The following is a 25,869-nucleotide window of genomic DNA, read 5'->3' as shown; positions in this document are numbered from 1 at the left end:
CTTTCCCCTCTGAAGAATTTTAAGAATTCCCTGACTTGCCTCTGGGGGATTTTATGCCTGCTTTATCCCAGATGTGGGACATAGACCAGGCTGAGGGGTTTCTTTTTTTAATGTTCCTACTTTGAAAGACATTCTTTAACTAGTGAGCAAAGCTGCCACTGAAGAAAAGGATTTTCAAGAAAGTTAAGCAGTTTAAGAAAAGATGTGAGCTTGGTTTAAATGTCTGACTTAACTGAATGACACCAAAATCCTGAGTGCGAACTAAAAAAAGTAGACAGTAGTTTCAAATAATAATGGGAAAATGCACACGCATTCTTTCAGCCTTTTAAGTTTGGAATTGTATTTTCTGAATGAAGGCATGTCAGTCTCCAGTCCCAGCAGCCCCGTGTCTGATCTTGCCTTGCATGCCTGCTGATGTCATCTCAGGGAGCGCACGGGCTTAGCAGATGTTTACCCTACTTCTGTTAGTCCTGTCCCCACCTTCTGCTGACACAAAGAGGATATTCAGCCTTACTCATAATATTTTGTCTGCTCACATTCATATAGATGTATTGATCCTAATCCCTCATTCAGAATGGAGAATGTTAGAAGGAGGGGAGAACTTAAGAGTGCAGGAGGCTGTATTAAGACAGGATTTTCTTATTTTTTTCCTAACGTCCATTCAGATTCCCAGACATTTCACCATCAGCTTTTGGTTATTGTAGCCTTCATAGTAATGTCCAAAAATACCATAAAATTGAAACGCTTTTGTGTGATAAAATGTGAGAAGAATGCCAGCTAGGGTTTTTCTTCTCTACTCTAGCAAATATTACACCATTTTCCAAGTCCAAAGTTCTGTTTTCCATGATGAATATATCTGATGTATCCTGTGTAATTAAATTATTAGGTTTTGGTTTCTTTCTAGTTCAAATTTTTGTTGCATTTTTGAAATATCTGAAAATTCTTAAGCTTAATTTTCATGTATGCAAAGTGGCTGCCTACCGTATATTTCCTGCTTCACCACGGTCCCCTGGCTGACATAACCTCCTCTCCTTTTTATTCTCCTGTAGGATCTTTCGAAGATGGTTTGGCTGCCTTGGAGATTTGGAGATCTGATGCCACGATGAGGACTCACACACGGGGGGCTCCCAGTGTGTTTTTCATATGTTTGTTTTGCTTCGTGTCAGCCTGCGTCACTGACGAGAATCCAGAAGTCATGATCCCCTTCACCAATGCCAACTATGACAGCCACCCAATGCTGTACTTCTCTAGAGCGGAGGTGGCCGAGCTCCAGCTGAGGGCCGCCAGCTCCCACGAGCACATTGCCGCCCGGCTCACTGAGGCCGTGAACACCATGCTGTCCAGCCCCTTGGAGTACCTCCCTCCTTGGGATCCCAAGGAATACAGCGCCCGCTGGAATGAGATTTACGGCAACAACCTGGGGGCCTTAGCAATGTTCTGTGTGCTGTATCCTGAGAACATGGAAGCCCGAGATATGGCCAAAGACTACATGGAGAGGATGGCAGCTCAGCCTAGTTGGTAGATTTTTGTCTTTTTCTTCTTACTGTATTAACTCTGTGATTTAAGGAATGAATTCATAGGGACATGAAATCTCAGAAGCCAGATTTTCATATACTGTGTATGTGTGTGTGATTGAGGGGGAAAGATTGCTTGTTATTTATGTTGTCAGTGGCTTCTGAATGGTCTCTAGTTTCAAAGACCTAGTAACTTCCAAGTTTAAAGTTAGAAGAAAAATATTTATAGATACAATCTAACCAAAGAAAAAGTAATTTGCTGCCTTGAGTAAACAGTATCATCTTGATTGTTGAGATTTCTTTCCCCCTTGTTTAACACACTTGTATTACTATCATCAGGTCTTAGGTTCTGACCGACCCCCAAGTGATTAAAACCTTTTGCCAGCAAGAGATTTCCTCCAATTAAGATTTCTTTCCATTTTAGGACAATTAGGAGCTTGAAGAGCTAAAAGTAAATGTGATAGGATTAACTGACAATTTATAAACAAGATCTTATCCAATAACCAGCAAATTGCCCAAACCTGTATGAAAACCAAAGTTGTAGTATAATTATGTGAGGAATTCTAATTATGTAATAATTTACTTTCAGAAGTTCAAAATTTGAGAACAAACTTCCTGTCACTTCTTGATTAGCTTAAATTTATTTGTTTATAATTGATGTGCCTACCTGATTCCAAAAGGTATGGGATGAATTAATTAGAGATTCTGTGGGTATTCTTATTTAAACTGTGTTTTAATACATAGTCAAAGACCAATTACATTAAAACAATTGCAAACTATATGAAATATCCTTTTAAAATTACATAGGCTGTTAATTGTCCTAGGGTTAGAAAGAGCTCATTTTTAAATGATTAGAAAAATCAGTGAATGCATTTAATGTTGTAGGGAGTTACATCTCCCATATCATAGGGGTGAAGAATGGTAGCTTGCAAGCTTCCTGAATTCCGCCAATACAGTAAATAAATGTAATTCTTCCTAAATTTCTGCAATATTATAAAGAATGTTGTTTGCTTATAGAGTTTGAAGGATTTCCTGAAATTTCTTACTGAAAAAGATTATAGAAGCATTGGTATTACATTCATATCAGAGCTTATTTTTAAGGCTTATTGTTAGGTATGTATAATCATTTTGAAGCTTACAATATTTTAGATTGAAAAGAAGCTTTTTATTTGGATTGTTTCAGAGCTGATCCATATATGCCATAGTTTCTGTTCTTGATTAACTCATTCTATTCCTGACTCCAAGAAAGAACATAAAAGATGTATGACTTCAGTTTTTATTTGCCAACCATACCTCAGTAAAGCTTGCAAAATTTTTTTAAATAATAAAACAATGATGTATGAAAATTGGATATTTGAACTATAAATTTCTGTTAGCAGATATCACAGTTACTTGACATTGTACAGTTAGTTAAAAATGGCAGCCATGTTCATAGTATTTGAGGAAAAAATCTTTTTTGTCTATAAAGGTAAAGTCCTTTTTGTTTTAGATAGATAAGTGAAATTTGACAGATTAAGATACTGATGAAAATGTTCCAGAGAGCCATTCTGGAACATTAATTTCACTTCATGAAAGAGTAGGTAACTGGGAAGTGCCACTTTATAATGGAGACTTTATCAGTATAAATACAATCACATTAAGAGACTTGCACAAGACCTGTGCAATTTTATTATAATAAAAAACATTCAGGCATATAAACACTAACTTAAACAAATGCTGTCATTAGAAAGGATTAAAAGAAGGAAAATAAAACTTAAAAATGATCATTTTCATAGTTTCTACAGGTTCAGAATTACTGGTTGATGGAGATGTTGTAGAAATATACTAGAGGCCTGGCACTTTTTTTGTGGCAGTATTAATAAAAACAGGTATAACTCTATGCCATTATCCAGTAACCCAAAAGCCAGCCTGTGATTTAATAGAGCTGAACAGTTGATTTCTTTCTCTTGACCTCCTGGTAGATGAAGGTCAGAAATTGAGAATTTACCTTTATATCTGCTGTGTATTTCCAGAAGTTATCCTAGCATAAAAAGTCAAGCTACTGGAATATTTTTATCTTGGGAAGGACTGTTAGGAGGTGGTACTTTTAAATGGTTTTATGGAAATTACAAGTTTTAAGAGCTATCGCACCCAATCCCTAGACCTTTTTTTTTTTTAACTTTTTTATTTATTTATTTTTTTAAATTTTATTTTATTTTTAAACTTTACAATATTGTATTAGTTTTGCCAAATATTGAAATGAATCTGCCACAGGTATATATGTGTTCCCCATCCTGAACCCTCCTCCCTCCCCATACCATCCCTCTGGGTCGTCCTAGTGCACCAGCCCCAAGCATCCAGTATCGTGCATCGAACCTGGACTGGCAACTCGTTTCATACATGATATTATACATGTTTCAATGCCATTCTCCCACATCTTCCCCCCTCTCCCTCTCCAACAGAGTCCATAAGACTGTTCTATACATCAGTGTCTCTTTTGCTGTCTCGTACATAGGGTTATTGTTACCATCTTTCTAAATTCCATATATATGCGTTAGTATACTGTATTGGTGTTTTTCCTTCTGGCTTACTTCACTCTGTATAATAGGCTCCAGTTTCATCCACCTCATTAGAACTGATTCAAATGTATTCTTTTTAATGGCTGAGTAATACTCCATTGTGTATATGTACCACAGCTTTCTTATCCATTCATCTGCTGATGGGCATCTAGGTTGCTTCCATGTCCTGGTTATTATAAGCAGTGCTGCGATGAACATTGGGGTACACGTGTCTCTTTCCCTTCTGGTTTCCTCAGTGTGTATGCCCAGCAGTGGGATTGCTGGATCATAAGGCAGTTCTATTTCCAGTTTTTTAAGGAATCTCCACACTGTTCTCCATAGTAGCTGTACTAGTTTGCATTCCCACCAACAGTGTAAGAGGGTTCCCTTTTCTCCACACCCTCTCCAGCATTTATTGCTTGTAGACTTTTGGATCGCAGCCATTCTGACTGGCGTGAAATGGTACCTCATAGTGGTTTTGATTTGCATTTCTCTGATAATGAGTGATGTTGAGCATCTTTTCATGTGTTTGTTAGCCATCTGTATGTCTTCTTTGGAGAAATGTCTATTTAATTCTTTGGCCCATTATTTGATTGGGTCATTTATTTTTCTGGAGTTGAGCTGGAGGAGTTGCTTGTATATTTTTGAGATTAGTTGTTTGTCAGTTGCTTCATTTGCTATTATTTTCTCCCATTCTGAAGGCTGCCTTTTCACCTTGCTAATAGTTTCCTTTGTTGTGCAGAAGCTTTTAAGTTTAATTAGGTCCCATTTGTTTATTTTTGCTTTTATTTCCAATATTCTGGGAGGTGGGTCATAGAGGATCCTGCTGTGATGTATGTCGGAGAGTGTTTTGCCTATGTTCTCCTCTAGGAGTTTTATAGTTTCTGGTCTTACGTTTAGATCCTTAATCCATTTTGAGTTTATTTTTGTGTATGGTGTTAGAAAGTGTTCTAGTTTCATTCTTTTACAAGTGGTTGACCAGATTTCCCAGCACCACTTGTTAAAGAGATTTAGACTCTTAAATTTTTAATAAATTGGAGTTCAATATAATCAGTCCCTTTTTGAAACTTAAAATACTGCTGAATGTTTTCGTAGTTCAACTATCTATATTTAAATAAACTAAATCGTATGTTCCTATTATGCCCAGAGAAAGTATTGTAGGTGTTGTCACTGTCTTAGAATATAGTTCACCTATATTTGGTTTCAGGGGAAAATAAAAGACTTTTATTTATAAAAGAGATCAATATTTAATACTATTTAATTTTTAAAAGCTTCCTACAATGGCTTCATCAAGCTTAATACATTTGCCATGTTCCATGAAGATCCTTCCTACTCTTTATAAAAACCTATGAGTAAATTGTGTCCATTCACTTGTTCAATTAATCAACATTAACAAACATTTATTGAGCATCTGTTATATGTCATGTACCATATAGATGCTGGGGATTCAATGATGAAAAAACAAATAGCTCTGTACCTTTAAAATTTGCACCAAGGATAAGGGCTGCAAACACTGGGTATTTGAAACCTAAGCTAGGACTATATTCTCTGCTCAGAATTAAGTGTAAGGATCACTTAATGCGGGGAGGGGGGTGGTGGTCATTAGTTTTTATTCATGAATTACTTAAAGATTTGAGGAATAAATGAGATATTGTAAAATACTTTATTAGCACAGTTCCTGTCACACAGTAAGCCTTCTATGAATAAGAATGACAATGATAATTATTGTTACTGGTATTTACTTAGTATTTAGACCTTGTTTAGTTTATAATTTGGTGTATGTAGGCTGTAAGGAAACAGTGTTTGTTTGGGATTTATTTGGAGACTTTGCTTATCTTTGTTCAAATTGCTCTCAAAACTAGAACATCTGTTTAACGTATAATATGTTCCTTTTGGCATTGTTCCATTAAAACTTTCAGTGTTGCTCCCTTGGGCCCTTTTTGTTAGCAGATAAGAATCTGATGGTAGCACCAATTGTGACGGCTTAGGGAAAAGGAACAATGATGTGTCTTTTGTCTGGTATTAAAAAGAAGTACACCTGACATACATATGCATACAGATTTATTAATGTAGTTCATTTAATTTGAATATTTTTAAAGTAAAGAGCTAAAAGGTCACAGCTGTAGATTTACTTAACAGTCTAAGGCCATTGGAAAAGTTAAATGGAAAATATTATCTAGTTCTATACTGATCTTATGTGTTCATCTGATAAAAAGAAAGGGATCTCATAGATTGATAATGATGTTGGTGATTGAAAAACAACCGCATGCAGTACTGTCATCTTTTAACATTATAATTTTGTGTGTCAGTGAGTACACAAGGATGAGACGTGTCTAAGTCCTGTATCTGCTTTTGTGGAGATGTCCATATTCTCTTTCAGAAGCTCTCTCTGCTTTGTTCTTCTACCTTTTGAATGTCATGCATTCTTCAATACATTCTCCATAACAGTAAAAGTAACAAGGTAATTGAATTGTTCTTAACTTGGTTGTAAAAATCAAATTTTAAAAGATGTTACTTTAACCTATATATAAAATGGCACATTATTTTTAGCATCACCAATAATGTCTTTGACCTTTTAAATTAAGCCTTTTTTCCTCTATAGATCTCCTCTTCCAAATGAGAGCTAGGATTTGGGTTACAGTTGGCCCTGTTTTATATAAAAGAGTGATTAGAACTTCATTTTACAACTGCTTTAAGAAATTAAATGAGCTGAGATCATAAATCTAGACCGGTAACAATAGAAAATGTGTTTCTATTACACTTAAAGTCATTTCATTTTTTTATATCATTTAATCACTAGAGCAAGTTCTATATATGTCAGTTGGCACATGGGGAAATTCTCTTTATAAATGGTTGATTTCTGCATTCAGTCCTTACCTAATTAAAAAGGGAACACTGTTGGGTGCCAAAAAATGAAAAATTTTCCATCAGTTTTTTTTCCTCAAGAGCTTAAACTTTAAGGTGAGAAAATAATAAAAGCAGATCTTAGTCAAGATTTAAGAGATTTCTAAAGAGTCGGTTTTTGAAGTTTTGGAATAAGCACATATTGCTCAGTTTTCCTAAAATTTTCATATGTATGTATATTTTTATTTACTTATCTTTACTTTTTTCTACTGTACCTTTCTTCCCAAAGATTAAGGAAACAAAGTATAATACTCAAATAAGAACTAGCTGAGAAACAAAAGAGGAAAGGAAAAGATTAAGAATATCAGCTGGACTAGCAAGGAGGCAGTTGCTGAAATGCATCTTATGTCCGATGAGTGAATGGGCCACAGGTGGGCCCTAAATTCTTTTATTTTTTTTGTTTTTATTTTTATTTTTTGCAAATGCCAACTGGGAAGAGTGTTTATTTTAAAAGTAAAAAACAGTAGGTTCAGTTAGTTTTGAAGTATAGTGTCCCTGGGATTAAAAATAGATCAGGTACTCCAACTACTACTCTTGACTCAAGGATCAGAAAGAAATTTCTCCTGGAATTTTCATGAAAAACTCTCATGGTAGTTTCATGAACATCCTTCCAGTGCATGTATGATGAATTGCACAGTGCTATCTTTTTTATACTATACTAGACTAGACTGAGGGCAGGACTGGATCTGTTTTGCTCATACATACCTCTGTCATCTCCTAACAGAGTATCAGGTATATTTTTGCCCAATGAATGAGTGCTCTAGTATCCTTGGATGAAGGTTCTTCAAAGTGAAATTGACTAAAACTAGAGTGGAGGTAGAGGGGATGGACATATGGTTTAGTCCCAGGCTACTCTACTTTTCTTTCCTAGTCTAGCTTAGTCCTTCAGTAGAATTTTGCTCATGCAGAAAAGTGAGATGACGTATACCTGTCAGGTGGCCTCTCTGTACATTGTGTGGCTCAGCTGAGCTTATGATAGATGGGTTCTCTGAGCTTTGTATTACACTACTCTGCCTGTTCTTACAGTAATCTTCTATACCTAAAAACAAACAAAAAACTCACTTAAATGATCATCGGAAATCACACCACACCTGAGTCACTTAAGAAAGATATAGATAAGTTGACCATATCACACCTACTATGAAGAAATGAATGTATTGAACATAGGTTTAAAATAGAATTGTAACAAAAGATTTGTTGTTCAAGCTCTACTGACATCATATACTTATCCCATGTGCATTTCTGAGCAACGGGCTTTTCAAGGCTTTTGTCTAAACATTGTAAAGCCTGGGGAAGGAGCCAAGCATAGCAGTCCTCGGATGCAGAGCTGCACTTGTATCTTGATTCTACTTTATTAGCCTTTAGCAGGTTTTTTTTTTTTTTTAACTTCTATAAAACCCCAGTGTCTTTGTCTTTAAAATGTGGATTGATTCTTCCCATACGAAAAATGTTGTTCCAAGGGTTAAATGAGATAATGCATGTAAAGCTCTTAGCATTATGTGCCTGATACATATTTTACTAAAAAGTTTATTTTTACTATGCAGAAATAGATATGATCATGTAGCTTTATTCTTGACACACAGGACTTCATTTTACCTATTCACTCTGGAGTTGGGTTTTTGAGAAGTACTCATTTTGCATCATTTTCTTCCCTTTACAGTATTTTTGCTTACTTATCATCAGAAAATAAATCATAGAGGAAAGAAATTACTTCACTCTTGCATGGCTGCCAGTCAGCTACAGGAATTCAGAACTGGTGAGGGAAACAAAGAAAGTTGAACTTTTGGACAGAGGAGTAATTATTTTATTTGCAACAGACGGTGTATTAAATTCTTTGCTTGTGCAATGCAAACTTCTGGAGAGTGACATCTGAGGGCCCCTTTGCAAAATAAAATACAAAAAAAATAATAAAGTAAAAAAATGCCCTTGGCATATCATAGTGAACCAATCAGTTTTCTTCCTGTATGTTCCAAAATGAAGGGTGAGCACGTCACTCAGCATGGTGTGCTGGGCTTCAAATGCAGTTCCCTACAGCTGTCTCTCAGGCTTTTTACTTCTCTAAATTGCACAGTAAAGCTGGGGATCAAAGTAGGGGAGGATGTAGAGCCACAGCACCCTAAGTAAAAAGATCGGGTTTTCCTCTCATGACCTTACAGTGGTGAAGACCTGGAGGCGTAGCCCATAGTGCACCTGGAATCCATCCAAGGAAACAAATCCAGTGGACTCAACTGCAGGGTCTCTATTAACCCAGCCCCCAAGTCCCCTGGCTTTTTCTCCTTCATGCTTTCCCTCCCTTCTGCCCTTCCTCCTCCTTCCCCTTCTGCCTCTCTTTTTCTCTCTGTTCCATTCATTCAGTGATCTCAAGAAATACACTGCTTTTACCCTGCTATAAATCCTTGCAAACAGAAGTCTGAAACTGATGACAACAAGGCTTTTTATGATGATCAGATTCTTTAATATTTACAGAAACACATTTTAGGAACCTGGCCATTGGGAATTCCTTTCTGGTATACCATTTAATAAACAGGTTTTTGCCAGCATCATTCCAGGTGAGGGCAGTGGGCAAGGACTGGTGTTGCGAGACCTGTGGCAGAAGGAAGCAGGTGAGGAATTGCTCAGGGAGAGGCCAAATCAGGTGTTAAGGTTAGCTGAGCATCTCAGTGCTGGTTTTCATACACAACAAGGAGACTTCTCCATTCAGATGAAGTGAGGTTAAAATAGTTTAATAATGCTTCTTTCTAACAACAAATGTGAGACATTTTATATCATCTCTGTTGTTGTTCAGCTGCTAAGTCATGTCTGACTCTTTGTGATCCCATGAACTGCAGCACACCAGGCTTCCCTGTCCTTCACTATCTCCTGAAGTTGGCTCAAACTCATGTCCATTGAGTCGATGGTGCCATTCAACCATCTTATCCTTTGTCTCTCCTTTCTCCTCTTGCCCTCAATCTTTCCCAGCATCAGGGTCTTTTCCAGTGAGTCAGCTCTTAGCATCAGGCAGCCGAAGTATTGGAGCTTCAGCTTCAGTGTCAGTCCTTCCAGTAAATATTCAGGATTGATTTCCTTTAGAATTGACTGGTTTGATCTCCTTGCTGTTGAAGGGACTCTCAAGAGTCTTCTCCAAGCACCACAGTTTGAAAGCATCAGTTCTTTGGTGCCCAGCCTTCTTACGGTCCAGCTCTCACATCTGTACATAACTACTGAAAAAACCATATCTTTGACTATATGGACCTTTGTCAGTAAAGTGATGTCTCTGCTTTTTAATATGCTGTCTAGGTTTCTCATAGCTTTTCTTGCAAGGAGCAAGCATCTTCTAATTTTATGGCTGCAGTCATAGTCTCCAGTGATTTTGGAGCCTGAGAAAAGAAAATCTGTCACTGTTTCCACTTTTTCCCCATCTATTTTCCATGAGGTGATGGGATTGGATGCCATGATCTTAGTTTTTTGACTGTTGAGTTTTAAGCCAGCTTTTTTACTTTCTTCTTTTCACCCTCATTAAGAGGCTCTTTAGTTCCTCTTTGCTTTCTGCTGTTAAGAGTGGTATCATCTGCATATCTGAGGTTGTTATTTCTCCTGGCAATCTTGATTTCAGCTTGTGATTCATCCACCCCGGCATTTCACATGATGTGCTCTGCACGTAAGTTAAATAAGCAGGGTGACAATATACAGCCTTGACGTACTCCTTTCCCAATCTTGAACCAGTCCATTGTTCCATGTCCCGATCTAACTTTTGCTTCTTGTCCTGCATGTGTGCGTGCTAAGTCACTTCAGTTGTGTCCAACTCTTTGCGACCCCATGGGCTGCAGCCTACGCAGCTCCTCTGTCCATGGGATATTCCAGGCAAGAATACTGAAGTGCATTGCCATGCCCTGCTCCATATGGTCTTCCCGACCCAGGGATCAAACCCAGGTCTCATGCTTTGCAGGCAGATTCTTTACCACTGAGCCACTGGGGAAGCCCTTTGTGTCTTGCATACACCTCTAAACATACCCAGTTGAAAAGAAATCCGAAGTTAGTTTTCCTGTGGGGTCTGTTTGTTGTTTGAGTGTATTGTTTGTTGTTTGAGTATAACATTCAGTATTGATGCAACCCTCAACTGTCTCCACAATGAGTAACACTCTCTCCTACCTCCTGCTCTTTTAGTGTCACTTGTTGCTTTTTTAATAAAAAAAATCACTGTGGGCTTTTAGAGTTGTCCTAGGGAGCTGTGCTTAAGGCCAGAGGAATCCTCATCCTTCTTCTGAAGGGGTTCTAAATCTGGGCTGCTCACCCCATATATACAGCAAAGATGCACATGCGGTAAGTGCCACACCATCTTTACAGTCTGGCTCTCACATTTATCTAACGGTAAACTTGCCAAGTATGTTGCTTAAATTGTATGCATTCCTTGCCCTGTATCTTGAGAGATTTGAGTTAGCAAGTGCTACATACACACACACACACACACACACACACACACACACACACACACACATATATGTATGTATGTATTCTATTTCAATATTGCTTTATAATCTTTTTTTTTAAGTTGCCTTTATTAAGTGAAATAGTTAGTACTAGTACCACTTAAGATGTAGGGCCTTGTCGACATTAAGTTCCTACTAGTAGTGTATGAAGAGATATTTACAACTACTGGAGAGGAGCAGTGACATGAGTATGTCTGTGCAGTCTTTTGTAAGGCTGGCTGGTTCTTTTTACCGTAGTTATCTTCAGAATGGCTCTTTCCTTCTTCATCTCCTTCTGCCGTATCTGTCAAGAGAGCATGTTTTAGCTGTGTTTAACACAGTCTCTTTCCTCCATCCTTCCTTTTTCATTGCAATGTCAACATGCTGGTTTAGGATAGCAGGAAAAACCATAGTCAGGAGACAGATAATTATGTTTCTCACATAAGCCTGCAGTTTAGAAGCTTTGTGTGTGGATGGCTTTGAGGAGAGGAATCAGGCGGAGGGGAACTAGGTGGAAGCTTAGGGAGGAAGTGAAGATCACGGCTAAGCCAGAGAGAAGAGGAACAAGAAGGAATGAATTTAAGGGACATTTAAGACAGAGAATCTACAAAGAGATTGATTGGATATGGGACACTGTTCCTCAAACTATGGTTCCTTCCTCAGAATCATACAGGTGTTCTTAAAAACAGAGCTTCCCGGAACTGGCCCAGACTCAGGGAAACACGATCATTTGGAGTAGGTCAAAGAACTTCTCCTTTTAACAAGTTCCCCCTATGGTTCTAAGGTACCTACAAATTAAATAGTGAAGGGAAGGGAGGTAGAAAGCTTGGGACTTGGTTTTTGTCTTGGGCAAATGGGTGCACAGTGATGCAGACAGGAGATGGAAGGTAGAGTGTGTGTGTGGGAGAGAAAAGATAGTTCACATTTAAAAATATATATTTATTTATTTTTTGGCTGCACCGGGTCTTTATTGCCACGTGCGAGCTTTTCTCTGGTTGTGGTGAGTGGGGCTGTTCTCTAGTTGCAGTGCGTGGGCTTCTCACCGCAGTGGCCTCTCTTGTGAAGCATGGGTTCTAGGGTGTGCTGGTTTCAGTAGTTGCAGCGTGTGGGCTCAGTAGCTGTGGTGCACGGGCTCAGTAGCTGTGGTGCACGGCTCAGTAGCTGTAGTGCTTAGACGCAGTTGCTCCTCGGCACGTGGGATCTTCCCAGACCAAGGATCAAACCCGTGTCCCCTGCATTGGCAGCCAAATTCCCAACCACCGAACTACCAGGGAAGTCCGTAGTTCACTTTTTGCATGACTTTTCCCTCCACTTTAATGGTCTCACTTTGTTGGTATCACCAACTATATGGAGAGATGAATTCAAAGCCCCCTGTCCTTGTAATCATTACAAGTGCTCATAGATTCTCTTGGCAAATACTTTGGTATATATTTATTAGTATAATTTTAAAGACTTCCTGGCCATATCCGTTCATTTTTACACATTCATCACCTACCACTTTCTCTGTTCTATGGCTGCCACAGAACAGAGAAAGTGCCACACTCCTTACCTCTAGCCGTTTCTCTCCTTCCTCCCCTTTATTCAGTGCTTCACTCTCACTACCCTGAATACATTTTGCTGTTGGTGGTGGTGGTGACATTGTTGGATATGGGTGAGCTCTTCAGGAAGAATTATCTTTAGGTGGTTAAAAAAGATCAGCCTGTCATCATTCCTGTAAAACATGCCCCCATCCACAGCTTTCGGATTCTTGAAATCTTTTTATTTCCTAGAATGTTGTGATTTTAGTGTTTTAAGCTTTTCACCGGCAGGCGTTGATGTGCTTCCTCAGTGATTCACTGGGCCGTGTGCACTGACATTTTCAACTCTGCCTCAATCTGGGTGGTAATAAGTTTACAGACCAGCCCTGAGCAGACCTTTCTGCCTGCAGAGATCCAGACTCATCCACCCCTTTCCTTCCTCCTTTTCCCCAACTCGATGTAGACGTCAGGATCCTGTTTAACTTCTCCTTCTTCCATAACATTTTCTCTAGCCCCTCATCCATCTCAGTTCTCATAGGTATTATTTTTCATGTGAACTTGTTGGTTTCACAGTAGTAACGGGGTTACTTACCTCGTTCTCTGATGAGGAGTGTGTGTGTCTTCAAGATGCAGCTTAAAGAAACTTCTTCGTAAAAACCATTTGAACTCCAGTTTCTACCCTGCCCTGGCCAGTGTAATTCAGGTGTGCCAGGGAACCCATGCAGAACTCTCACAGGATGTTTCGCCTGCACTATAATTGTGGAGATTCTACCATTTGTCTGCCTCTGGCACATAAGCTTATTGAGAGTAGTACCATCATCATGTTTTACTTCTCTGGCCTGAGAGTGGAATATGCTATAGGGGCCACAAGGACACTAATAATAACTTAAATGGAATGAATGAATGATCATATTTTGATGAGTAGTCTAGGCTTACCATGAGCAGGAGTCCAAGATCTGTTTTCAGTTTCGAATCTGATCTGGTGCCTTGTGCACTGTGGATGGTCACACTTATTTGGCCTCACTCTCACTCTGAGGACCTGCCTGCTGTTCATCTGTAATCAGAGGTGTTGCACCTTTGGCCCACTCAGAGGCTGGTAGTGGGTATGTCAGGATTTGACATCTCTGTCTCTAGTTCCCCAGGGAGTCTCAGATTCCCTGCTCTTTGAAGCACTTCTCCTGCACCTGGTAGTCTCTCCTGCCTAATCTCTTGAGTTTTGGTGTCCATCATTTTAACTTCCACATAATATTCATGGGTACTCCTGGTCAGGTAACCCCAATAGAATTTTGTTTTTATTTTAAAGCCACCTGCTTCAGTATTTGGAATGAATGGTAGTGATGTTAGGTGGTGGGAGTGATACTTAATTAGAATTAAGATCAAGGACCATGGTGTCAGACTTTCATGTTCTAATCCCATATGTGAACCATATGACATGGAACATGTTACTTGATATCTTCATGACTCAGTTTCCTCATCTGTGAATTGGTGATAAACATTATATAATACTTACCTCGTAGTGTTTAGAGGGTTAAATGAATGAATGAAACAGTAACTGGCATAAGGTGTTAGCTATTATTTTTATCTTTATTGCTTTGCTTTTGTGTTCTTATACTTTGATGTCAGTAAAGGTAGTTTTCATTTATAAACAAATGTATGCATATAATTCATTTTATGCAAGGTTATTGTGTACTTACTCTGTTCTAGATGTTGTACCTAGGCATTGGGATATAAAAAATTGACACAAGTTATACATCTTGCCTAGAATTGTTGATCTAAGGAAAATATGAACTAATAGACAATATTAATGCAGATGATAAGGCTGTGATTGAGAAAGTACAGTGTGCGGTGGAAGACAGAGAGGTAGTTAATACTTCAGCATGCCCAGCATTGGAGTGTTGGAAAGGCTTTCCTCCAGGGGCCTGAAGGACAAATAGGAATCAGCCAACTACCCTTATGGCAGAAAATGAAAAGGAACTTAAGAGCCTCTTGATGAAAGTGAAAGAGGAAAGTGAAAAAGTTGGCTTAAAACTCAGCATTCAGAAAACGAAGATCATGGCATCTGGTCCCATCACTTCATGGGAAATAGATGGGGAAACAGTGGAAACAGTGTCAGACTTTACTTTTTTGGGCTCCAAAATCACTGCAGATAGTGACTGCAGCCATGAAATTAAAAGACGCTTACTCCTTGGAAGGAAAGTTATGATCAACCTGGATAGCTTATTGAAAAGCAGAGACATTACTTTGCCAACAAAGGTCCGTCTAGTCAAGGCTATGGTTTTTCCAGTAGTCATGTATGGATGTGAGAGTTGGACTGTGAAGAAGGCTGAGCACTGAAGAATTGATGCTTTTGAACTGTGGTGTTGGAGAAGACTCTTGAGAGTGCCTTGGACTGCAAGGAGATCTAACCAGTCCATTCTGAAGGAGATCAGCCCTGGGATTTCTTTGGAAGGACTGATACTAAAGCTGAAACTCCAGTACTTTGGCTACCTCATGCGAAGAGTTGACTCATTGGAAAAGACTATGATGCTGGGAGGGATTGGGGGCAGGAGGAGAAGGGGACGACAGAGGATGAGATGGCTGGATGGCATCACCCACTCGATGGACATGACTTTGAGTGAACTCCGGGAGTTGGTGATGGACAGGGAAGCCTGGCGTGCTGCGATTCATGGGGTCTCAAAGAGTCAGACACAACTGAGCGACTGAACTCGCCTGAACTGAACTGAACTGAAAGGGAAAGAGCATGTTTCAAAGTTCTAAGCAGAAGTAACTGATGTTCAGAGACTGACATAAGGAAGCACGGTGCTTTTGAGGAACTGAAAATTTAATGTAGGGTGGGCACAAACAAGCATCAAGGCTTAAGTGGACAGCCAGATGCTGCAAGACCTTGTCCACCATGTGAAGGAGTTTGGACTTTTTCTTACAAGAACTGTGAGGCCACTGAAGGGTTTTAACAGAGTAACAACATGGTCAGATCTGTGTGTGTGTGTGGGTGTGTGTGATTTTTTCATTGTAAAATAAAAGTAGAACAGCATAGGAACAAATGTGTGGCTTAGTTAAGTATTTTAAAGCCTAGCCCTGGTAACCACAGCCCAGCTCCAGAAAAAGAACTTTGCCAGCCACCCTGGGAAGCCCCTCATTGGCCCCCTAGTCACAGCTCCCTCTGCCTCCTACAAAGACTCCCCTGACTTCTAGGGTCATCAGTCACGCCTTATGTTTCTTTATAGTTCATTCAAGTGTGCATCCCTAGGCATAAGTTTAGTCTTGTTCATTTTTAAAAATGTTTTTTAAGTCTTTATCTGCAGTTTCCCCTCCATCCCTTTATTTTTGTTACAATTTATCTGTGGAAGAACTTGGACCCTTTGACCTGTTCAGCGTCCTGCCGTCTGGATATTGTTGACTGCAGCCTCAAGATGCAGTGTAGTGAGTTCCTCCACCCACAGCTGGGTGCCAAAGCTTGATCCAACTCCTGTTTTGATCACTTTAACACAAGCATAGGTGGTGGCTGTTCTCGCATCAGGAGACGCAAGCAGGCTGCCAGTTTCTCCATGGGAAGGATTTGTGTTGTAGGAAGAATCTCTGATCACACGGGAAGAGTAGATTGCAGAGGTCAAACCAGGAAGACCAGTTAGGCATTTAGTGTTTATCCAGGTGACAGCCTGGATTAGGGGTTCTGAGAAGGGAAAGAATTGATGGGTTCCAGAAAGTTCTAGGGCTTCGCATGTATGTGCTGTGTGTGCTAAGTTGCTTCAGTCAGGTCTGACTCTTTGCGACCCTATGGATGGTAGCACACCAGGCTCCTCTGTCCAGGGTATTCTCCAGGCAAGAATACTGGAGTGGGTTGCTGTGCCCTCCTCCAGATGATCTTGGGGATCAAACCCATGTCTCTTGCGTCTCCTGCATTGGCAGGCAGGTTCTTTACCACTAGCGCCACCTGGGAAGCCCCTTAGCATGTATAAGACTTGACAATTATATTTGAGGACAAGAAGGACAAGAAACGTTCTTTATGGGATGCTGAGAGGATGGTGGGACCTTTCAGTGAGATAGCAACACCTGGAACTCTTGGAGAATACTAATAGAGGGTTTGGTTTGGGATCAGCAAAGTTTGAAGAGCCTATGGGCCCAAGAGGAGATGTTGAGTTCATGACTCTCCAGCATTATTTTTAGCTGCCTCCTGTTTGCTGGATGTATACTGTGACTTTAAAAAATGTCATTAGGGAAAAAAAATGATTTTATCCAATAAAAAATTTGCTTCTAAATACAATGGACTTAGTTTCTGTTGATGATAGGAAAATTTAGAAGGAAAGTTCAGAGCAGGTCAGATTTAATTAAAGTAGGCTTACCACAATAAATAAATGAATAACAACAAGAAGAATGAGAAGGCAAGGTAATGTGCTAAAAGAACATTACAGCCACTTGGGTGTCCTCAAATCACTTTCTGGATGTGAAGCCAAGATGAAACATCATGCAGGCGGCACTCCAGGAGGAAAGTATCCACTTGAGTGAATCATGCTATTTTTCTGAAGTTGAGGGGAAAAAAGAAAAAAAGATTCTTGATGAGGTATGGATGGCAATTTGAGCTTCTAACTATTTAATGTGCAGCTTTTGGTTTGTTTCTGTGTTTCAATTACAGGGAATTCACTCTTCTTAGAAAAAATCTAGGGAGAGGGAGAGATGAGAATAAATCCACACATACTGCTTAAATTTTACATTAACTTTAGTATCTTCCCACCCTAGACTTTGAGCCATTATTTTGAAAAACCATATGAAGTTTACTATTTTACTTTCTTTGGAGAACCTGTTGACATGGGAAGGATTTGACATTATTATTAAAGCCCGTTTGACTCTTCCGCTCTTTGCTTTTCTGTCATAGCCTGTTGCTTGGTTAAAGCATATGTGGTTACATTCAGCCTTTGGGGAGGCTAATGAGTTAATGTGCCCAGTTGTTTCTGACTGTGGGACCCCAGGGACTGGAGCTCACCGGGCCGCTCTGTCTATGGGATTATCCAGCAAGAATACTGGAGTGGATTGCCATTTCACTTTTATTTTCAGTATAACACTTTTATTTTCAGTATAACAGATAACTCTGGATAACTCTGGATCTAAAACTTGGGGGTGTGTTTCGTGCCCATGGCATGTTGAAGGGGCTTACAAGTGTGGCTCATAATTTAATCTAAATTTACTTTACCCATTAATTCTGTTTTATGGCAAATAGCGCATCTTCCAAATTTTTTATGATTCACAAAGAAAAATCCTAAACTGGCTTTTCCCACTTTGTTGCCAGATGACTTTTTAAGAAGGACTCTTTAAAATTGTGTCCCCAGGACATGAATAAAATAAACATTATTGGACAGGATGCTGTTCATAAGTAGTATTTCATTATCTCTCTTAAAAATAAATGACTTCAAACCCAAACAGATTGAGGGGATGAGAAATGTTTTTTTGTTGCTTTTCTACATGGTGACAAATTATTTTTCGTTCTTGAATTGACTGTGTGGACCCGTTTGCTGTTTTATACCTGCCTCCATTGTATACCATCTTCTGCCCTCTTTGAACATTCTGAGCTTCTCTAGTGGTCTGGGTTCCTGTCCAGTGAACTCTCAGTGGGTTTTCCCTTTTGGCTAGCTCCAGATCCTCTGCTGGAAAGTGCTCGGGGAAACCTGGTTTTGACCTTGATCCACGCACGGAAGCCAGCCCTGAGCCTGGGTCCTCTCTGCCTACAGGAGGCATCTGATGTGGCACATTTATCCTCTAAGACAGTGACTTTCAAACCTTTTTTGACTCTGACCTATAGTAAGAAGTAAAATTGACATCATAACCCTTTATACACATAAATGTATGTAATATTACTTATGTACACTACATATGTAAATGTGTAAGTAGAACCAGGCCTAGCATTTAAGTTATGCTCTGCACTCTATTTTCTATTTCATGCCATTAAATTCCACTAAAAATAAGCTGGTCACAGCCCCTTATATTCATTCCACAATCTATTAATAGCTTGTGATTTATAATTTGAAATCTCCTTCTAACATGCTGATAGACACATTCCCTTTCAGAGAATCCCTTCTTAGTATCCCTCTTCTTGAAGATCTCCAGTGAGGGCACTGCTCCACTCTTTGAGGTGGCTTCTTTATTCATAATTCTAGTGTTCAGAATATTTGTTCCTAAGATATATTATTAACCATCTTTTTTTCATTAGGAAACAGTGCAAGTCTGTGATTAATGATTACATTTCAGGTTTCCAGGGCTGAGTGGAATAAATTCTGCAGCACATTACTTCCAATTGGCACCTAGCATAAAATCAACCACAGTTCATTCACTGTTTTAAAAAGGCAACTTCAGCAAAACCTTGAAAAAGCATATTGTAAAAGAGAAAAATTGTGATAAAGCATAAAAAAAGTAGTGATCTTGGGTAAATATTAACCGTATTGAGGAAACCATAATAGAAAGTAAAATATTGTTTTATGTATCCTAGCACCTTAGGGTCAGCCTCATTTTGAGTTTGATATTTTGCTGCCATCAGGGCGGCAAGACTTAGCAATTTGAGTACCATTTTTGCCATTGTTAAAGTGTCCCTCACTTTTTTTTAATGTGTTTTTTTAAATTAATTTTTATTGGAGTGTAATTGCTATACAGTAGGTTCTCATTAGTTACCTATTTTATACATAATATCAATAGTGTATATATGCCAATCCCAATCTTTCAATTCATCCCACCCTCCCCTTCCCCCTTAAAGTATCTCTCTCAGTTTTTAAACTCAATGTCACAGGTAATTATTTGCCCTTTGGCATGTGGTGAAGTCAGAATGTAAGAGGATTGCTTTAAAATAAGTAGGAGTCACCACGTGTTCAGACAGCAGCGGGAAGGTGGAAGATGGTGCATGCAGATGGCGGTGATGACAAGTCAGATTCTGTAAGGTCGGTGCCTTATTCTTAGGGCAGCTGTAACAAAGTACCACAGACGAGGTGGCTGAAAACAAAGAGAAGTTGATTTTCTCACAGTTCTGTAGACCAGACGTCTGCAGTCAAGGTGTCAGCAGGGTTGGTTCCTTCTGGAGATGCTGAAGAACCGTCTTATGCCACTGTCCCAGCTTCAGGTGGGCAACCCGTGGCATCCTTTGGCTTGTAGATGCGTCACTCATCATGTCTCACACATACCATCTACCATAAACACGTACGGACTTCTTGTCCCTCCAGCTTTCCAAGGTAGATATGTTGTGATTTTAATTGAATGAATATTGTGTTTGCATATTTAATTGAATAAGTAGTGTGTTTGCATAATGAAGCAAAAGCTGTTGACAGCTGAGCCATATCTTATACTGTGATTACATTCAATATGTGTACAACTTTTTGTTTTCTCTAGGATTACTTATAGCCTTTTTGCTTTATTTGCTTAGTTTCCTGTGCATTTATCACCAGTTGCCAACCAGACTCTCACGCAGTTATGTAAATCTCTTAACCCATTCCAACAAGATATTTTTAATAAGGCATTCTTAACAATTTGTTTTCTTGAAGAGGAAACTGCCACAGCGTTTGACTGATTATAATCTAGATCTGCTGTATAGCTGTTGACTTACTCTTCTTTCCTCTTGTGTGGTGGATCCCCTGTGCCATGAATCTCGTGTTGTCTTCTCCTTGGTATATATCCTAATTTGGGTGGAGAAATGAAATTCTCCACTGGTTTCCAGAGGAAGTATTCATGAGAGGTAAATTTTGAAACCTTGGTTGTCTTTTTACATTGTGTATCTAATAAAAATTATTATTAAAAAATGTTTACTTATTTGACTGTACCAGGTCTTAGTCGCCGCACACGGAATCTCTTAGTTGCAGGATACAAACTCTTAGTTGTGGCATGTGGGATCTAGTTCCCTGACCAGGGATAAACCCGGCCCCCTGCATTGGGAGTGCAGCGTCTTAGCCACCAGACCACCAGGGAAGTCCCTAATAATTATTATTATATGGTTATTTTTTAATGCAGTCTTCTTTTAACTTTTATACTAGAGTTATAAGTGATTTACCCACCACTGTTACACTATTACTCTGCATTTAAGTGTATATTTACTTTTACCGTTGGATTTTATACTTTCATGTGTTTTCATGTTACTAATTGGTGTCCTTTGATTTCAGTTGGAAGAACTCCCTTTAACATTTCTTGTAAGGCCAGTTAGTAGTGATAAACTTCTTCAGCATATGTTTATCTGGAAAACTTTTCATCTTTCCTTCAATTCTGAGAGACAGTTTTACTTGGTTATTTTTGAGCCACAGTTGTTGTTTTTTTCTTTCAACACTGTGAGTGTATCATCTCACTTTGTAAAACTCTGCTGATAGTATTATGGGAGTTCCCTTGTGTATAATAAGTTGCTCTTGTCTTTCTATTTTTTAAATTTAATTATGTTATGTGTCTTGCCGTGGGTCTCTTTAGAAGCATCTTTTTTGATACTCTGGGCTACCTTTATCTGGGTGTCTGTTTCTTTCCCCTCAGGCTAGGGAAGTTTTCAATCATATCTTTGCATAAACTTCTCTTTCTTCTTCCCTCTTCTTACCCCTATAATGTGTATACTGGTCTTCTTAATGGTGTCCCAAAAGTCCTTTCCCATGGACTGCAAGGAGATCCAACCAGTCCATCCTAAAGGAAATCAGTCCTGAATATTCATTGAACAGACTGATGTTGAACATGAAACCCCAATACTGTGGCCACCTGATGTGAAGAACTGACTCATTTGAAAAGACCCTAATGCTGGGAAAGATTGAAGGCAGGAGGAGAAGGGGATAACAGAGGATGAGATGGTTGGATGGCATCACTGACTTAATGGACATGAATTTGAGTAAACTCTGGGAGTTGGTGATAAACAGGGAGGCCTGGTGTGCTGCAGTCCATGGGGTCGCAAAGAGTCAGACGTGATTGAACTGAGCTGAACTGATAAATCCCTTATGCTGTCTTCACTGGGGTTTTTTGTTGTTCTTTTCCCTTTTTTCTCCTCTGACTGGATGAATTCCACTGTCCTCTCTTTAAGTTCACTGATCCTTTTTTTTTTCCCACTTAATGTAGTCTGCAGTTGAATCCTTTTGAATTTAGTTCAGTGCTATGACTACAATGCTTGGTGCTTTTTAATATTTTCTATCTCTTTTGAAGTGCTCTTTGTTCATGCATTGCTCTGCTAACTTTGAGCATGTTTATGACTGTTGTTTTGATTCTATCAGGTAATCACTCATCTCCATTTTGTTAAGATTGATTTCTAGAGATTTATCTTATTCTTTTGTTTGGAACATATTTGATTTCTAGAGATTTATCTTGTTCTTTTGTTTGGAACATATTCTCTTATTTGTTCTTTTTATATTGAATCAAATCCCAAGTGTATCATTTCATTTCAGTGTTTATTTCTGACTTATGTTTAATTTTAAACATCTGAAATATTTACATGGTTCAAAATTTACCATGTTAGGATCATATTACAAATAATGCCGTGATAAATAACCTTATGCATATATGGTTTTCAGTTTGTGATATTACTGGGTCAAAATATAAAATCCATATAAAATTTGTTGCCAAACTCTACCCCATAGGATTTATACTGTTCTGCATCCCTGACAGCATTTTTAAGAGTGTTTCTATTTCTCCACAGCTTTTACTGGAGTGTTTATCATACTTGATTTTTTTTCACTGATTAGTTGTTGCAGATTTAATATAAGTGGAGATGAAAATTTTGAATGGGAGATGTTTGCCTTTTTGTTGTTGTTAACTGTCTTGTTTGTCATTTGCTCATTTTTCCAATGAGTTTTTTTTTTCTTATTTTTAGGAGCCTCTGGTATATTAGGATAAGTCTAACTGCATTTAAGATACATGATTAAAATATTTTCCCCAGTTTATTCATGTTCATTTGTGGTCTTTTTTTTCCTATGCAAAAGGTTTTTGGGTTATTTTTGATTCATTTCATTTATAAATGGCCAAAATTGTCACTCTTTTCTTCTATTGCTCCTTGTTTTTGAATCTTAGTTGGAAAGGCTTTCCCTTCTGGTCACAAGGGAATTCATCAATGTTTTGCTTTAAGAGTTATATTTATTAATTTACATTTAGATGCCTGATTGATTTAGAATTTATTTTCTTATGTTCTGTGAGGTTTGAATTCAGTTTTCTTTTTTCTTCAAATAACTATCTAATTGTTCCAATGTAACCTGTTAAAAGGTAATTCATTTCACTGTTGATTTTGGATCACATACCTTTATCATATACCAAGTTTCCATATGTTTTTGCATCTATTTCTAAATTTTCTGTTTTGTTCCATTGGTATGTATATCTGTTCATATGTTAGTACCACTCTGTTCTGATGAGTGAAGTTTTGAAGTGTGTTTTCTTCTCTGGCAGAGCTAGTCACCCTCCATCATTGTTATTCTCATTGACTTCCCTGGCTCTTCTTGCATGTTTAATTTTTTCTTAAAATTAAATTGTCTACTTTTGGCATTTTTTTCTCACATAATCACTGGATGCTTGCATAGTCATTGACTAAAGTGATGACATCTATGACCTGTTGAACTGAAACATTTAGAAATGTTTTACATATATAAATATAAAGCATGCTAAACATATAAAATACCAAGCTACTTTTTAAATGACCAGAAGTCATTTTATTAAGCTTTTCTGAACAATACAGGAAAATCTGTGTTATTCTCTCCTACACCTTTTCAAGTTTCAGAAATTTCTCCATTATAACTGATTCTTTCATAATTCATTATTAGAATTTGATAGGTAAGCCTGTTTTAAACTCTACTCCTTTGAGCTCTGCCATTCTTACAGAACAGAGGTCTTGTTATCAAATTTGAATCATACTTACAGTGTTTCTCCTACTTACCTTTTTAGGCTAGGCAATAGCCCAAAGCACACTTGGCCAGCAAAAATGGATTACAATTACGAATGCTGTTTGGTTCCATTTATGTAGATTATACTTGGGGTAGCATAAATTGAGTATTTGGGTAGAAAGACTTTGTGTCAGTGAATTAAACATTGGAATAATGACATGGCAGTGCCATTTCCCATTTAACAACACTCTTCTATGTTTTATTTATATTAACTTGGTATGTTTTGACATTCAGACTAATTCATTTTCTCTGTAAACCATATAGAATACTTTTTAAGTAAAAAAGAATATTCTTTTTAGTTTCTGCTTTTGCATAATTGACTCCTCAGTATTCTTGAGTAGGGCCAGACTGACCTAAACTTTTTAATTTTAGAATTTAATATTTGCAATATTAAATGTGTAGCTTTAAAATGAAGTTAAATGGTAGTGCTCTATATTGAATCCAGTGATTTCATGAATATAGAAATGAAGATTGTGGAAGAAAATGGTCTTTTTTAGTTCTGAGTTGATACATCGTTTTCCCCGAAGATGTCTTTCAGTTCAGTTCAGTCGTTCAGTCATGTCCAACTCTTCGCGACCCCATGAATCGCAGCACGCCAGGCCTCCCTGTCCATCACCAACTCCCGGAGTTCATTCAGACTCACGTCCATCGAGTCAGTGATGCCATCCAGCCATCTCATCCTCTGTCGTACCCTTCTCCTCCTGCCCCCAATCCCTCCCAGCATCAGAGTCTTTTCCAATGAGTCAACTCTTTGCATGAGGTGGCCAAAGTACTGGAGTTTCAGCTTCAGCATCATTCCCTCCAAAGAAATCCCAGGGCTGATCTCCTTCAGAATGGACTGGTTGGATCTCCTTGCAGTCCAAGGGACTCTCAAGAGTCTTCTCCAACACCACAGTTCAAAAGCATCAATTCTTTGGCGCTCAGCCTTCTTCATAGTCCAACTCTCACATCCATCCATGACCACAGGAAAAACCATAGCCTTGACTAGACGGACCTTTGTTGGCAAAGTAATGTCTCTGCTTTTGAATATGCTATCTACGTTGGTCATAACTTTCCTTCCAAGGAGTAAGTGTCTTCTAATTTCATGGAAGATGTCTTTGTATACAGTCAATTCTAGTTCTGTCCTTCTGCTATCCTAGCGGTTGTTCTAAAGTGGGCTTCCCAGGTGGGTCAGCAGATAAAGAATCCGCCTACCAATGCAGGAGACACAGAAGATGCAGTTTCAGTCCCTGGGTCAAGAAGATCCCCTGGGGAACTAGACACAGAGATGTCAAATCCTTCTCCAGGGGATCTTCCTGTCCCAGGGGTTGAAACTGCATCTCCTGTGTCTCCTGCATTGGTAGGCGGATTCTTTATCTGCTGACCCACCTGGGAAGCCCACGCCAGTATTCTTGCCTGTCTGGCAGATGGCAGTACATAGAGTTACAGAGTTGGACATGACTGAACGACTAAGTACACACACAGGGTGCAAAGTAGAAGTTCAAAAAGGAAAACTCATTGTCTATTTGTGTCTCTAGTCTTGGCTAGCTTAAGGAGTTGAAGATTCTCAGCATGCAGGTTCAAGCCCAACAGCCCCTGGACCAGCCGCCCCTGGAACAGTACATTAGGAGCCCCAGGCTCACCAGAGGTCTGCAGGGAGAAGAACTGTTTCAGGAATGTTTTGTGGTTGGAATCACATGTTCCTTGGGTGGACCCTGAAGAACCATGTAAGCACATTGTCATTTCTCATGTCTGCCCCTTTCCCCACATCTTGTACCTTCTTTCTGTCTTGAACATGGTGGGGCTTTGGAATCCTGTGTTATATTTCAGCATAAGTTCCCTTCTGCCTAGTTTAGCTCTTGGTAGGTTTGCTGACTAGCTCTTTCTTCTGGCTGGGTTCTTATGCAAAATTGGTGACTTTCTTTAAAAGCACAGTACTTCCCACCAAGAAGAAGTAAAAATTCTAGATTCAGATAGTCCTGGATTCCGTTCATGACTCATCATTTACCTTAACTATGTGATCTTCAATGAATAATTTTCCTGTCCAAATACCACTTTTACAATCCATGAAATGGGGATATTATATCTAATGTCAGTTTTGAAGATTAAATGAAATAAGT

At 38.8% G+C, this 25,869-nt stretch overlaps 1 protein-coding gene across 8 annotated transcripts in view; it reads left to right on the top strand.

Annotated features, from left to right (window-relative positions):
* The window catches only part of DSE (dermatan sulfate epimerase), a 76,362-nt gene that overhangs the window by 27,535 nt on the left and 22,958 nt on the right, over positions 1-25,869 (top strand). For 4 of the 8 annotated variants that reach the window (XM_005210744.5, XM_024996545.2, XM_024996544.2 and 1 more), the window contains exon 2: positions 1,050-1,518. In XM_005210744.5, the coding sequence (XP_005210801.1) occupies positions 1,103-1,518 (416 nt within the window). In that variant the 5' untranslated portion in view covers positions 1,050-1,102. 8 annotated transcript variants of the gene reach the window in all.

The sequence above is a fragment of the Bos taurus genome, chromosome 9 (genome assembly GCF_002263795.3).
Source record: "Bos taurus isolate L1 Dominette 01449 registration number 42190680 breed Hereford chromosome 9, ARS-UCD2.0, whole genome shotgun sequence".
NCBI lineage: Eukaryota > Metazoa > Chordata > Mammalia > Artiodactyla > Bovidae > Bos > Bos taurus.
The sequence above is the reverse complement of the archived record's forward strand: the minus strand, read 5'-3'. Positions and strand labels throughout refer to the sequence as shown.